General features: G+C 24.1%; 3 protein-coding genes across 9 annotated transcripts; 2 read left to right on the forward strand and 1 right to left on the reverse strand.

The window, feature by feature from the left end:
- The first annotated feature begins 136 nt into the window (after positions 1-136).
- LOC122570827 (myosin heavy chain, skeletal muscle-like) lies at positions 137-13,730 on the forward strand. Of its 7 annotated transcripts, none has more exons than XM_043733689.1 (40): positions 139-594; positions 764-946; positions 1,034-1,230; positions 1,409-1,424; positions 1,815-1,894; positions 1,977-2,160; positions 3,487-3,522; positions 3,614-3,736; positions 4,228-4,353; positions 4,453-4,503; positions 4,607-4,741; positions 4,821-4,916; positions 4,990-5,115; positions 5,192-5,299; positions 5,379-5,474; positions 5,554-5,688; positions 5,777-5,818; positions 5,909-5,992; positions 6,068-6,160; positions 6,276-6,434; positions 6,517-6,612; positions 6,713-6,781; positions 6,853-6,942; positions 7,050-7,196; positions 7,266-7,361; positions 7,777-7,839; positions 7,966-8,052; positions 8,881-8,994; positions 9,103-9,246; positions 9,488-9,535; positions 9,607-9,704; positions 9,785-10,277; positions 10,374-10,619; positions 10,703-10,783; positions 10,852-10,989; positions 11,052-11,240; positions 11,334-11,480; positions 11,551-12,066; positions 12,711-12,759; positions 12,842-13,730. In XM_043733689.1, the coding sequence occupies exons 1-40, from the start codon at positions 385-387 to the stop codon at positions 12,844-12,846; spliced, it is 5,196 nt and encodes a 1,731-aa protein (XP_043589624.1). In that variant the 5' UTR covers positions 139-384; the 3' UTR covers positions 12,847-13,730. The 7 variants fall into 7 exon arrangements, with proteins under 7 accessions (XP_043589623.1, XP_043589621.1, XP_043589620.1 ...); XM_043733687.1 differs by having other exon boundaries at positions 140-594; positions 11,551-11,798; positions 11,886-12,066; positions 12,711-13,730; XM_043733683.1 differs by having other exon boundaries at positions 12,711-13,730.
- On the forward strand, positions 2,171-3,474 carry LOC122570835. Its single transcript, XM_043733711.1, has 3 exons — positions 2,171-2,604; positions 2,683-2,859; positions 2,917-3,474. The coding sequence occupies exons 1-3, from the start codon at positions 2,398-2,400 to the stop codon at positions 3,283-3,285; spliced, it is 753 nt and encodes a 250-aa protein (XP_043589646.1). The 5' UTR covers positions 2,171-2,397; the 3' UTR covers positions 3,286-3,474.
- Positions 13,087-15,359, reverse strand: LOC122570839. Its single transcript, XM_043733723.1, has 2 exons — positions 13,807-15,359; positions 13,087-13,729 (listed from the first exon to the last, which is right to left on the reverse strand). Exons 1-2 carry the CDS (start codon positions 14,141-14,143, stop codon positions 13,623-13,625), a joined length of 444 nt encoding a protein of 147 aa, XP_043589658.1. The 5' UTR covers positions 14,144-15,359; the 3' UTR covers positions 13,087-13,622.
- Positions 15,360-15,430: the final 71 nt, after the last annotated feature.

Genomic DNA, 15,430 nt, shown 5'->3' on the forward strand with positions numbered 1-15,430 from the left:
CATAATGTAAAAATGTTTATGATATAAAAATCAAATAAAAATATTAATAACTAAATCAAATTCATTATTAAAAGCGAAATTAATAATTAAAAAATATATATGTATACAATAAATTAGAATTATATTTGAAAAATTATTCTTAATAATATTAAAACTGCTTTTTGAACTATCTGTAAATGGAATTTTAAAAAAGGATGGAGTTATGCTTCTAACTTAACTATTGCTCATGGATGTAAAAACACGTTGACAACTCTAATGATAAGATGGCGAGCTAGTATGTTGATGGTTATTTTAAGATTATTTTTAAACTGAGTGTAGGAAGACTCTTTTAATTTAATAAACTAATAATTTATTCATGTTATTCGATCTTTTCATTAATGTGCCATGAACCCATTTGATTCAACGATCGAATCTATCCCAGAGATTTCTAAGATTTTTGATGAAGACTGCAATTGTACTGCTATTGATAAAACTATCGGAGAATTTTGCGGCGAAACTGAAACTCTAAGAATTATCAATGAGTTTCAAAAATTATACGAAACTCGTATTGAAAATGTTGATCGAGAGTTCGAAAATGAATTTGATCAAGTTTGTGTAAGTTCTTTTATAATACACTAAGTTAATTTAATTTATTTGCATAAGTGCAAATGTAAAACATTAAAAATATTTATTTCTTTTTGCAAGAAAATTGACAATAATAAATTAAGGAAATAATGAAAATGAATGTATATTTCTAATTTTATTGTTATTTAATATTTCATAGATGAAATTAGAAATATCAAAGGAATGGATAAAAAATTTAAAAGAGCAAAATGTTATGCTAGTACAAGTAGTAGAGGATTTAGAGCAAGCTGCTTGTAATAGAGTTAAATTATTGGAACAAAAATTAAAACATTCATCAGTGTTAGTTTCTGGGAACATGTCAAAGTCAATGAATACAGAAATGGTATGATGTTTGAAATTTTTCTTTGAGATTACTATGGTATGAAATATATATAATGCAAATTTATATAACAAATAATAATTATTGTAGACTATACATACACTTTCCAATCGTGTAAGTATCTTAGAAAAAGATGAAAAATATATGCAACAAAAAATAGAATTTCTTCAAAGTGATATCAGAGGATTATTAGAACTAATACGACGTGCAGTGCAAGAAAATCATTGGAATTTAGATGATATAAAATTCTTTGAAATTCAACCTAGTGATATACCTGTCCCCACTAAGTAAGTTCCTATTAAGTTTCATGAACCTGGCAGTATATACATGAACTTTTAAAATGGAAATCCACATAAAATAAGAATCCACATGGTAGGGATCTGTTGGATCTCTAAGTATGTGCTGCCAGGCTAATTAAATATTCTAAACAAATTAAGTAATATCATTTCTTTTATACTTTTGCAGCTGTACCTGTGATCAGGTAAATATAAATGTAGATGCTGATAAGAGATTCAAACTTAGAATACAAATTAGTCATGATTTCATGAATAAATCAGATTATCCATTAGATGGAAGTATTTGCATGATACATCCTACCCATTCGACAGCACTTTAATTAAGTTTTTACTTTTTGCTATATATATATATATATATAGATATATAATTGGTATATGTTGTTTATTTTATATTTTAATCTCCTACACTCTTTTTGATAAATTCTTTGTCAAATATGCTATATAATTTTTATGTAAAATAAATGGTGGGTATGTAATATAATTATGTACAAATTGTTGTTTTTCTTATATTTAAATTTATTGTGATATGTATGAGTAATGAAAGTTTGAAATTAACTTTATGATTTTAAAATTAGGGAGATATAAGTCATAAAAAGATGCAGTCCTTAAAATTGCAAATCAAACATCTTCAAGAAAATGAAAAAAGAATGATTGTGTAAGTGAAAATGAAAAATGAATTTAAATAATGAATATTTTTTAATATATTTGTTATTAACACTAAATTCCCTGTTTTTTAGATATCAAAAAGAGTTAGAGGATAAATTAATAGATCTTAATGCAAAATTGCAAACAAAAGAAGATACCGTTAAAGCATGTGTTTCTCAATTTCAAAATCTTAGTGACAATCTTAGAAAACATGTCAAATTTACTGAGCAAATTGCATGTAGCTCATTTATAGTAAATGATCAAGAACCTGTTGATGTAAGTTAATATTATCTTAAGTAAGTTAATACTTTTGAATCACAACTTTTAAGTATATATGAACATATACGTCTATGTAATTATATTTCTGATAAAGTGAAGTAATTGAAAATTACATAGATTAAATAATGAATAACAAGGCAATCATGTTGAAATATAAAATATTTTCAAATGTATGAGATTCGCTAGATTAATATAGTGATAATTATCTTTAAAACTTTTGTTGCTATCCAGATTATGTTAGTGGCTGGTATTGTGGAAAAGCTATTCATTGAAAAAGATCTAGAAACAAAAAACTTGCAGGAACGCTTACGTGACGCGGAATCTAATTTGATAATAGTAACTCGTGATAGTGATATAAGTTTAAATAATTTAAAAATTCAATTGAATGAAAAGTACAAGACAATTCAAGAAATAGAGCAGCAAATGGTTAATCTACAAAAAGTTTGTGCTATTTGCTCGAATGTATATTTTATTATTCAATGATAATTTATTTATAATTCTATTTGTATCAACTGTTAGGAATCAATAGAGAAGCAAATTGTCTTAACAGCAGAAGTGACAGAAAGAAACGAAATAGTAACGTCTCTGCAAAAACAAGTAACTATGTTACAAGAGCAATGTCGTTCTACAAACATGCAAATTCATTTTAAAGAAGGCATTATTAAAGAAATGCGAAGAAAATTAAGACGAGCTAAGGTATAAACAGTAATTTGTGGATTCGTAAATGGATAACAATGATGTTTTTATTTTCAGTTTCTATATTCTAACTTCTTTCCTTATATTTATAATCGTTATGACAAAGTTACTATTGAGAATCAAGAAAAGGAATCTTTTTATAAATTATGTGAGAAAATTATAATACCAAAAATGATGTATACATCTGCTGAGCACAATAATGATTCGTTTTTGCAAACTTACATTAACAATATTTTAAATCATAATAAATTAACAAAAGATGTATCTATAATGAAAACAAAACACAATAATTTAAAAACAAAAATAATAAATTGTCATAAGAATATTGAATATAATAAAATTGATATGTATAAGAATTTTCATGATATTGATAAAAAGATCTTGAAATATAGCAAAAAGCTACCATCTGTTAATACACACAAATAATTATTGAACAACAAAGATACTCCTATTTTCGAAAAATCTGTTATTAATAATATATTATATATTATATGTAAAGTTGGTCCCTTTTATATTATATTTCAATATGATTGCCTTTTATTTCTAACATTTACATCAAAATAATCAATATTTCATTTGCATTTAACATATTTCTTGCTTATACTTTTCTTCACACTCTTTTTGTAGGATGTTAAGAGGTCAAGGAATCCTACAAATCAACAGGTAATATATATATAAATATTGAAAGTTTAGTGTTTAAAGATATACATTCTAATATTGTCAAATACTGTTTTAAATGGATTTTAATTTTTAGAATCAAATTTTATTATATTTGAGTAAAGTAAAATCATTCATGGAACAGGAAAAAGAAGACCTTTTTAATTTAAAGATAGAATTGGAAAAAACTGTAGAAGACTTGTGCGGCAGAAAAGATAAAGTTGGTAACATACAAATGCACATTTTTATGTCAACAAGATATTGAATAGAATATGTCATTTTCTGATTAAGTAATATAAAAAGAAGAATTTATTGTTATCTTTTTGAATATTTTTTTAAAGGATATGTTTAACATTATTTTTAATAAGCTATCTCTGGATAAAGATCTTATGAATAAACATTTTTCAGTTGTCTGTAATATCGCGAAGAAATCGTAAGAAGAATAATTCAATTTAATAAGGAATTCCAGTATTTTTAAAAACAGAAAGCGTAATTGATTCCTATAATATTTGCACATAATATATATTTTCAATTGTAATAAAATGTAGAGCAATAAAAATTTTATATTATTTAGCACATATATTTTTAATTGAAAAATGTTTATTGTTATTAACATTGCTTTAAAATAGTTATGCTAATAAACAATACTTGTAAATTTCTTACGAAAATAATTATTTACAAAAGAACTGTTTGATATTTCTAATTGAACAGGAATACAAAACGATTGATAGTGAAAATAATGTGGATAATATAAGGTATAAATTAGCTAAAAATATTGAATATGTGGACAAAATATATTTAAAAAAGGAGGAATCAATTGAAATAATTAATTCTTTAGTATGTACAATTTTTTAAATCATTCATATAGTGAAGAAATAATTTTGTATATTTAAATATTATATTATACTATTTATTATATTTTATATTGTGCTCTAGCTTCAAATGGAAAATAATCATCTTTTTCATGTAGAAGATCTTAATTGCTTAGTAAGTATTATGTTAAATAATATTTAAATTTTATCAATAAATGTTTTATGATAAATTGTAATGTAAGTTATTAACATGAGGAACAAAAATTAATGTATTTTAGCCAAGTACGGATATTAACCGACGGAAATTAATGGACATATTCAGAGCATGTATTGTTGAAGCACAACTTACTATGGAAGATATGAAAGATGAAATAAATATAATTGTTTCTTCATTTAAATGTAGACATCAAAAGGTGAACTATATATTAAAGTTATTATGTATTAATTACATATTACTAGCATGATTTTGTATTAATGACAAGATCTTTACAGTATGTTGATTTGAATAAAGAAGTTATGAATGTACAAAATCAGTTAATAAAAAGTCGGGGGATAATAGCAGAAGTAATTAATAAATTACAATTACAAGTAAGAATTATTAAATTTAATTATATTTAATGTTATCACCTTGCAATTAATAAACTTTTTCTCTTCATTATAGGGAGAAGAAAGAATCAGACACAATGATAGAATTGCTTCAAGAAAGAATAAATTAAAAGACATAAAAAATGAAATAAATCTGTCCCAATCCCAATTATCAATTCATATAAATGAAATGCAGACCAATGTACAGAACAAATTTAATTTCTCTACTTAAGTTTAGTATCTGGCTAACTAAGTTAATTATTCTATTCAAATTTTAGGAAAATATATCTAGTTATGCAGAAAATGTATCCAACTACGACCTGTTATGTTCAGTAATCGAAGAAATAGAACAAACATCATCTAGTCTGCAAATATTTCAAGTTCAAGTAAAGTTTTGAAATTCTTTATTGTATAAAATAGTGTTAAAATATTAATAATAAATAAATAATATTTAAATTATTTAAGGGATGTTGCATAGTAAAAGAGTTTGAAAAAATGAAGAACCAATTTTGTGAAGTAGATTCATCTACAAGGAAATTACAAGAAAAAATAGATGAAGCAGTTGTGTATTTACTACTATAAATATTTCTTAACTATTTCTTAATTTCAATTTTACTTAATTGAGCTTTATTCTTTGCAGTTGACAGAACATGACATAGTAGAATTGACACTTTCACAAAAAGAACAAAAATTACAGAAGTTAGAGGAAGAAGTTGATGTGATCCATTTAAAAGTAAAAAACGTGTTGGAATCATTTTTTTCTCCAAAAGAACATGTATGTATTTATCATTTTTATATTACATTATTATTTATATTATAATTAAGGTAAAATTTCACTTAATTTTATTCCAATTATGTAATAGGTATCTGATTATAATATTATGGAGGCTCAATTATATACACAAGTAATATTTTATGTCATTTAATCATTTGATGTTATTTATTCCCAAATCTCTCTGTGATCACTTTAATATAAAAATATTACATTATTTTAGATTTTAAATGAGATACTGCAAACTAAACAAGCTGTATATAAATTAAGGAAAGAATATGACGAATTAAAATATAAGTTATCACAAGTGAGAAACTTATAAATTATTTTAATTATATCATATTATAAGTAAATTTACTTATTTGTAATAAATATTTTACAGTCATCACTCCACCCTGAATGTGATAAGAAAACATGTTCGTGGAAATGTAGAGTAACTGACTTACAAGATCAAGTTAAAATACTACAACATGAGGTATGTAATATTTAATTATCTTCTGTAATACAGTATGATAACAGTGATGTACTGATTGTTGTTTTAATAAATTGTGGTAGATTTTTATACCTATTATCAAATTTGACTTTTGCAGGCAAAGTGCAATGAAGAAGCAAACAATTTTTTAAGAAATAACATTCAATCAATAGAAGAGGAACTGCATATAACACAAGCAAAAGCAGATAATTATAGACGATCTCATTCCATAGATAATATGAAATTAAAGAAAAAGATTATAGAATTAGAAAATACCGTAAATATATATAGACAATTATTTAATATAGAGTTATACAATACTATTAGATAAAATTATTTTGTATGTATTTGAATTTTAGCTTAAATTTCAAAAAGAAATTGAATGTACTCTTCAGCGACAATTGAATGATAGCGAAATTGAATTAAAAAGATCTAAAGAATTATTAAATTCTTCTGTAAGTTGATTTCTTACAAAAGTCTGATTATTATATTTATATCTTTTTTATTTACATCATTAACAAAAATTTTTTGATTCTTTTTTACATTTTATAAAAGCACAATGAACATAGCATGGAAGAAACTTTGTTACGGTATGGCTGTTATCAGTTCAGATATGACACAATGGTAAGTGTTATTAATTATTCATACAAAATAAGTCATTAAAGTAAGAGTAATAGGTAGATTTGTATTTGTAGACTGCACCTCAGTTATTTAAAAAACTGCAAAACACTATAAAATCAACAAAAACTGGCCTTCAAGAACTTAAAGCAGAATTCAAAAAATTGGTTTGATTAAATTTCATTATTTTCATTATCTCCTGTGTAAAAGTTACACATTATAATACAAATACAAATTTTTATTATTGTTTATTTTGGAATAATATCTTTTCTAGATTTGTGAAGATTCATCTAATAGCTGTTCTTCTGCAAAGACATTAATGAATTTACTAGAAAAATTACAGAAGTATGAAAATGAACTAGATAATTGTACCCAAGAAATTGAAGAACTCAAGAATACATTGTATTCTAAAGATAAGCTTGTAACTATTATTTCACTTTTTCATTTGGACAAAATTATTAACAACATCTAAATACTATTATATTTACAGATAGAAAATATGGATGAAATTATTAAAATCCAAAAGGATTCCATTGTAATGACACAAGCTGAATTAAAAGAACTTCACAAAAAATTTCAAGAAAAGGTATGTTAATATTCAAAAACATCTTAAAAAAGAATCATTTGTAATATTTAATAAGAGTGACTGTAGACTAACTGTATGTATAACATTATGTATTAAATCATAGGAAGAGTTATAATGTTTATAATTATCAAAAAATAATATTTAGATTAGAATTTAATACCAAAAGTATATTGAAATTATAAATTTAATTCTTAAGTTATATCATTTAAGTTTTTTGTTTGGATAAATTTAAGTAACTTTATACATCACTTATACTAAATTTATGATGCAAAATTGATATACACATACATTATTTGCATGAATTATTTTATTGAAAATGTGATAATTAGAAAGAAACTATCAAGATTTATTATTAAAGGTATGTTAATTATAAGTATCAAAATTTTAATACAGTATGTAATATACACATTTCTAGATTGATAATCAAGATCAAATAATTTCTCAATACGAAAAGGAAAAGAAAGAATTATTAGAACAGGTCTGTATTAATTCTATATTATTAATAATTATTATAGAAGAAATTTCTATTTTTATTTATTGGTTTTACTCTAGTTTATATAAAAGCTTCCTCTGTCAGTTGATATAAAAATATATTCGTTTTTAGAACGAGCTTCAAGTTCAAACTATTGGTCATTTACAAAATGCTGTAGTGGAAGCTAAAAAATGTATAGATCAAATGGGACATAGAACAGTGAGTGATATGAGTGAACAATGGCCTACAATTTCATCTGCAGTATACAGTCAAAGAAACGTGCATGATGTTTAAGCGTTAACTTGTAATGAAACGTGTAGTGAAACATGTGCAAGTAACATATAGCTTATTTGTCAAAACAGGCATTCAACAAACTTTTGTTAGAAAATAAGATAGCAATTTACAGTAAAATTTAAAAAATTTTGACAGATTATAATAATTATAAAATTATTGAAATCAGTTTCATATTTTAGATATAGAACATATCTTTAAATTTAAAACAATTGTACATTATTGAAAATATTTAAATTTCTATAATTTTGTAATATTTGAATAGTATTTAAATTCAAAAAATTAAATTAAGCAATACCTCAAAATTGCACATATTACATATATATTACGTATTACTTGTGCAATATATTTATTAATGCCCAAAACTTCATTTTTGTAAATATTGTTGATGATTGTTAAAAATATTTATTAGAAGTCTATATCTTATTGTTTTAAAATAAAAATATATGTATTTCTGTATACAAAAATTATGCTCATTAATAATAACAATATATTACTTATTAATAAAGTTTATCACTGTTTATTGTTACAATAAATAACTGAATAAATAACTTGCATGTATTTTGTTTCATATTTTGACCATACCAATAATTTTAGATAACTAACACTATATAATTTTCTTGTTTAGTTTCAAATATAGTGTTGTAGAAGTTGATTGTGTGACTTGATAATGAGTTGTGATACTTAAAAGCAACATTTGTGTTTAGTGGTGTTGCTAATATGAACTTATTACACATTTTGAAGTATTATTTGTAGGAAAACAATCGAACAGTCTGTAATTTACAGTTTGAAGAAAAAATTGAAGCTATTCGTTTACTCACAGTGTATGCAGAAGAAACTCAAAGTCAATATAATGAATGTTTTGCAGAGGTATAGTAGACTCTTTTATCTATAATTAATTTTATTAATCTATTAAGAATATAATTTATTGTTTGCGAAATTAAATACCATTTATAATAATATATTCCTTTTATATAGGCAGCTAAACAAGATAAATTGTTAGAGCTACAGCGAGACGCAATTCACAATCTTCAACGAAAAATTAGTGGTATGGAATACGATAATAGCACAGCTATTACTTTCATCCATATCACATATTATTCAATTTTAAAAACAATACAGGTAGAGGAACTTGAAATATTGCTGTAGATAATGACTCAAAATTGTTGTACATATTTGTTGTGATAATAAAAAGATGATATATTTCTTACTATCAGAGTGTTATTGCATTTTGTATTTGTGTATAGTTATTAAGCTAAATATAAATTACTGTTAGTTTTTACAATATTTATTTTAATATTAAGATATTAAAAGAGAGTTAATTTTAATAATTGTATCTATTAATAAATATAAATTTTTTTAGGAACAACTGGAAACTCGAGTAAATGAAATTCAAGCTCTAAAAAATGAGGTATAACAAGCTTTATTTCATAAACATATATTCTTGTAAACTATGTCCAAAATATGTTAATTTCATTTCAGAGAGATACTTTAATACAATCAAAATGTTACTTGGAAAGTAAATATTTGAACACAAAAATGTTATGGCAAGAAGCAGAAGGAAAATTGCTGGAATTAAGGTAATATTTTAATATAGAATTTTGTTAATGTAGAAGTGTAATATATATTTTAAGAAACACTGTACTGTTTATTGATTTAGGAAAGAAACGTTGAAGATTGAACATAAAACAAAGATTACTGAAGATAAAGGATGTCAATATAAAATAGAAGTTAAAGACAAAAACTGCACTACTCAAGATATATTTGATTGGAGTGACTTAACATATAATAATACGGAACAATGTAAAAATTTATCACATGAACATGACTTACAATCAGAAATTCAAATTTTAATTGGAGAAAACGAAGATATGAAAAGACAATTACAAAAATATAAATTGGATTTTGACATCATTGACAAAGAACTGAAAACAGAAAAAGAAAGTGGCACTTATGTTCAACAAATTTCATTTGAATTACAAAAATTAAGAGATACAGAGTGTTGCCTACAATATGAAAATGAACAACTTAAGTCTGATTTAAAAAAGCAAACTATTGAAATAGAGGACTTGTTAGAAAAGTTACAATTATCTCAGGAAAATAACACAAAATTTGAGAAATTGTTAAAGAAATTAGAGGATAGGCAGATACAGGTATATTTCACAATAAGAAAAACAGTTCTAATAATTATAATGTGAAATTCTAGTTAAGTAAAAAATCATACTGATATTTTATCCCATTATGTGCAGATTAATGATTTATGCAGTCAGATTGTGAATAACGAAATTGTTATAAAAAAACAAACAGAAATCATTGAAGAACTTGAAAAAAAGTTAGATATAAAAAATAAACAAATTAAAGCATATTTATCTGAATTAAATGAAGCAGAAGAAGAGATGTCAACTTTACATGAAAGGATACAATCTTTAAAAACAATGTTAAAAGAAAAATCAGATGATATGGCTAAATTGCAGGCAGATTATGAAGTGATGAAAGTATATACTAATATTTGATATTTGATTTTACTACTCTAGAATACTCAAAACTTGATTGACTACTCAAAAATGTTTTATTTCAGAATGAGAATTCTATATTGAAAATGGAGAATAGCAATTTTGAGGATAAAACAAAAGAAGATATTTGTCAATTAAAAGCTATAGTATACAGTATATTTTATCATATATTAATTTTAAGATTGTAAATAATGTCAATATTATTTCTTTTCAGTTGAAAGATCTTCAAATGCAATTATGCTTCGCTGAAGATAATTATTGCAGAGTCACTAAAGATTTTAATAGAACACAAGAACAATTAATCAAGATAACAAAACGAGAAGCTGATTTACAAGAATGTTTAACAAATATGGTGCTTATTATCTTTAAATATTTTATCTAACTGACTCTTAACTTTCTGTTTAACCATTTTAGGAAATGGATTATTGCCTAAAACTATCGACTATAGAGAAAGAGAAAACTATACTTGGAGACTGTTTGGATAAACTTAAAGATGAATTAGAAGAAATTCAAAGGAACTATTCATCAAAAAATAGTGAACATTGCAAACTGCAAGATATTTGTAAGTCTTATGCGGAACAATTACATATTTTACAACAACAGGTGAAATAAATTAATCCAATATTTTTATCTCTAAAGGATTATATATATCTTATATCATATAATATTAATTTTAAGTATTTATTATATTTTTAGATTGAGGGAGAAAAAGAGAAAATTAAGCAAATGGAAGAATCAAATCATTGTATAGTGCAGCAGTTACAGGAATACAAGGAACAAAATTGTAATCTTATTAAGGAAAAATCCATAATAGAACAAAATAATTGTGAAATCATTTCAGAGGTAAACAAATATTTAATTGCTTGTAACATACAAGTTCAATAAAAATAATTTTAAATGAATTTTCTTTTAGTTGCAAGAGACACACAAATCCTTGTTAGAATTAAAAAAAGAGTGTCAGCTAAAAAATAAATCATTGGCATGCATATCAGCAGAATTAACAGAAACGGCAATGAGTAGATCGGAACTTTGTAATCAGTCGCAATATGTCGTTTCTTGTATACGTGTTTGGATGGAAGAACAACGAGAATATGTAAACAAACTTAGTACGAAATTGAAATCCCAACAACAGGAATTAGTACAACTTGAATTTGAAAAGAGGTCACTGTTTTTAGAATTTCCAAGATTAGTATTTTCAAAGACTTATAAGTTTAAAGTCTCAAAAATAATCGACAACACAATTTACAGAGTATTAGTAGATGAAACAAGGAGATTAAAACACATTAATCACGCACTAATACAAAGACTGAAGCGGATACATAGACATGGTGGGAGGAATGTTAGAAACGTTTGTGTAGGATGTCAAATATTACCAAAAAATATTGATATACATCTTCCTACAAGCTCCAAATATGTATCATCACAGAAGGTAATTTCACTCATAAAACTTTCTTGTTTTATTTTTTTAATTAATATAAACTATTCTAACTATATACTGTTTAGAGTATTAGAAAATTAAAACTATTAAAGATAATTTGATATTTTTTAAATCAAATAGTTGTTTTATAATTCATGGTATAATTGGGAGTCAATACTTAATGAAACAATGACATATAAATAAAACAATGTGATAAGAATATATTTTATAGAAACTTCAATTTGTGAAAGTTAAAATTATTTATATTCAGATTTGTTCTTTACATCATATTGTTCTTTATAATTGTGTATCTTTCTGGAATGAATCTATAGATCTATGATCAATTATTTTGAATTATTTTTAATTAATCATATTGGTAAATTCTTCATTCAAATTCTGTTCCATTTATGTTCCATTATGTTCACCCAACAGGTGAAATCAGGGCAATTTGTTAATTTATGTTTAATTGATTGTAGTCTAAACAATCGTTAGACGGTTTATATTACAGTATATATATTAAATTTAAGATTCTTATTAAAATACTTCCTTGAAACATAATGTAAAATTTGATATATTTATTGCTTTATTTACCACGAATTATAAGGTCTTTTTGTGAATTTTAATTGACTTAAATTTAAATATTTTCTTTCATTTAGAAACTAAATCTTACAAGGACAGCACAGCGCATGTCAGTGTGTAGTAACGGTTCGTGGTTCCCTAAAATGAAATATTTAGTAAACGAGTTACGAAAAAGTAATATAGAATGTAGTGAAAACTGTTTTAACAGGATGAATACAGATGTAGGGGCAGAAGAAAACCACGATTGCGGTTACCAATCATCTACCAGTAAATAAACATATATAGAAAGTTATGACTACTAAAAATGAACTAATCATACTTTTTAACGGACATATAAACAAATTGTTAATTCATCAGACTTTTTTATATTATTTACTATGTAATAGAAGTTCTTCATATTTATATGCATGAGTCAATTTAAAAATATAAACGTACATCGAGTAAATAATTCATTTGTCAATGTGTACTTTCTTTATTAATGTTTCATAATTGAATTTTCTGGAGTACGTAATTTTAGAGTAAAATGATACTTTGTATGACACAGAATATGCAACAAAACAAGATTTTTTATGTATGCTTTGTGAAATAATTTAAGTAAGAACTTGCATTCGTTTATAGTAAATACTTCCAGACTGTTTGGAGGATACTAAAAATTACATATTACAGACTTTTACAAACTTTTGCTTATCTCTAAAGATCCATCATTATATGCTATATATAATCTGATAGAGAAATATACAAACCAAAACAACATGTAGTAAAATGCTTTTATAAAAAAACTGGTGGACTTCTTGAGCTGTCCACCACGGATAAGAAAGAAAAAATAAATGTGTTAAATACACGATCCCCAAACATGCAGAAATACCTTTTTCAGTGAATAATTTTAGCCTAAAATACAATTCCATAAATATTCATTTAGATATGGATTAAGATTAACTTTTTAAATTTGTATTACATACCAATTACAAATTTTAAAGAGAAAACATTTTTTATAAATTCAATATACTCAAATACCTAGTAAGCTTGAAGAATTCCCATAATACATTTATAAAAACAGTATTACTTTTCCCTGTAGTCTCATTTAACAATTTATTTTCTGCAAAAGAGAACTGATATTATTTTGTTTTACACATATAATTGCTATTTATCAAAGTAACATTTATATTTATTTACCAAAAAAAGAACGTATCAGATTCTTGTTTTCTTGATGCTTTTTAAGATAAATTATATCCTCTTCTGTAAAATATTTCCAAATGCATGAACTTGGCTGCGGTGAATCAACATATTTACTATGAAGAGGATTTTTTGAATAAACCCACGGTCCGCACAAATCGTCATAATCTACATTTGATTCGATTTGAATGTCCGATTGGATTTTCTGTAAAGTTACTTGAATTTTCGGTATTGTACGTTCTGACAAAGTTGACCACTTAACATTTATAATTGATTTCGACTGGTCTTTTTGGCCATTGGTTTCTGTACGATCTTCTGTTATGAATTGATATGACATTATCAAATATTATTTCTACTACAGAACGAGGTATGTATATTTAAAAATTAGATACATATAATAGTTAAATTATGAACATTTAAATTGATAGAGTAAATCGGACTTGATAAATCGAATACAAACTAACGGTTTGTGTTGATCGTGTTTTCTTTCACTATATATATACTAATATTAACATATCCTAAGCATAAAATATTATATACATTATATAGAATAATACATATAAATGTTAATAAGCCTACAATTTCATGTATTATCTTTTAATATTGTTAAAATAATTTATGTAAATCAATGCAAACGCCATTAAGAATCATATACATTTTCAACCACAGGATATCAACAACATAGAAATTTAATAGAGAATAATTTTTAAAATCGTAATTATATTTACTACGATGCGTTAGTGTGATTATAAAATGTCAATATATGTGCTTATTAAGTGTATGTATATATATATATATATATATATATATATGTAGGATATATATATATGTATCGTATCGGGAATATATATATCGTGAGGGTTTATATACACAATATATATATATTGCACTATTTAAAGCTACAAACATAAAATAAAATATTACATTTTTCGCTCTTTTAATTGTATAAAGGCGATTATAAAATGCACAAATTATTTTGCTTAAAGATACAATATGTTGATAAAAATTTTAATAACTTTTATATGTGATTAATACAAAATTTACAGCATATTTACTTTACATTTCAAAAGACAAAATAAATAAAAACTTAAATTTCTTCAAATATCAATATACACTTTCGAAATGTACAAAAAACTAACATATCTGTCAAACACTGCATAATAATGAACAAAGTGTATATTTGTGTGAATATAAATATTTCTTCATTTTGTTTAAAGCTACAAAATTTGAGAATGATTTTTACATAAATACCAAATTTTGTTTTGATTATTTAACATCCCAGTTTTAGAATTCAAATCCGTTTTTCTTTTTTTGTTTTTTACATGATGGTACTTGATAATGTTTATTTAAACGAAATTTTGAAAATGATTTAAATTCAATAAAATGTGATTTATATTGCTATTGGTAGTTAAAGTTTTATAATTTACAATGTGGATTATTTATTAAACTAACTCCTGCTTAACATGTAAAATTAAACATGAAGTATGAGAAAATATTATATAATATGAAATTTTAGAAAAACAGATAGCTTTTAACATGATAAAAACGCTAACCTAATTAGATGAAGCAATTGTCTTTCAATTTACTATGGTTTCATACAAAATTCGCTCTATTCTATCGTAAT

This window comes from Bombus pyrosoma, linkage group LG9 (assembly GCF_014825855.1).
Source record: "Bombus pyrosoma isolate SC7728 linkage group LG9, ASM1482585v1, whole genome shotgun sequence".
NCBI lineage: Eukaryota > Metazoa > Arthropoda > Insecta > Hymenoptera > Apidae > Bombus > Bombus pyrosoma.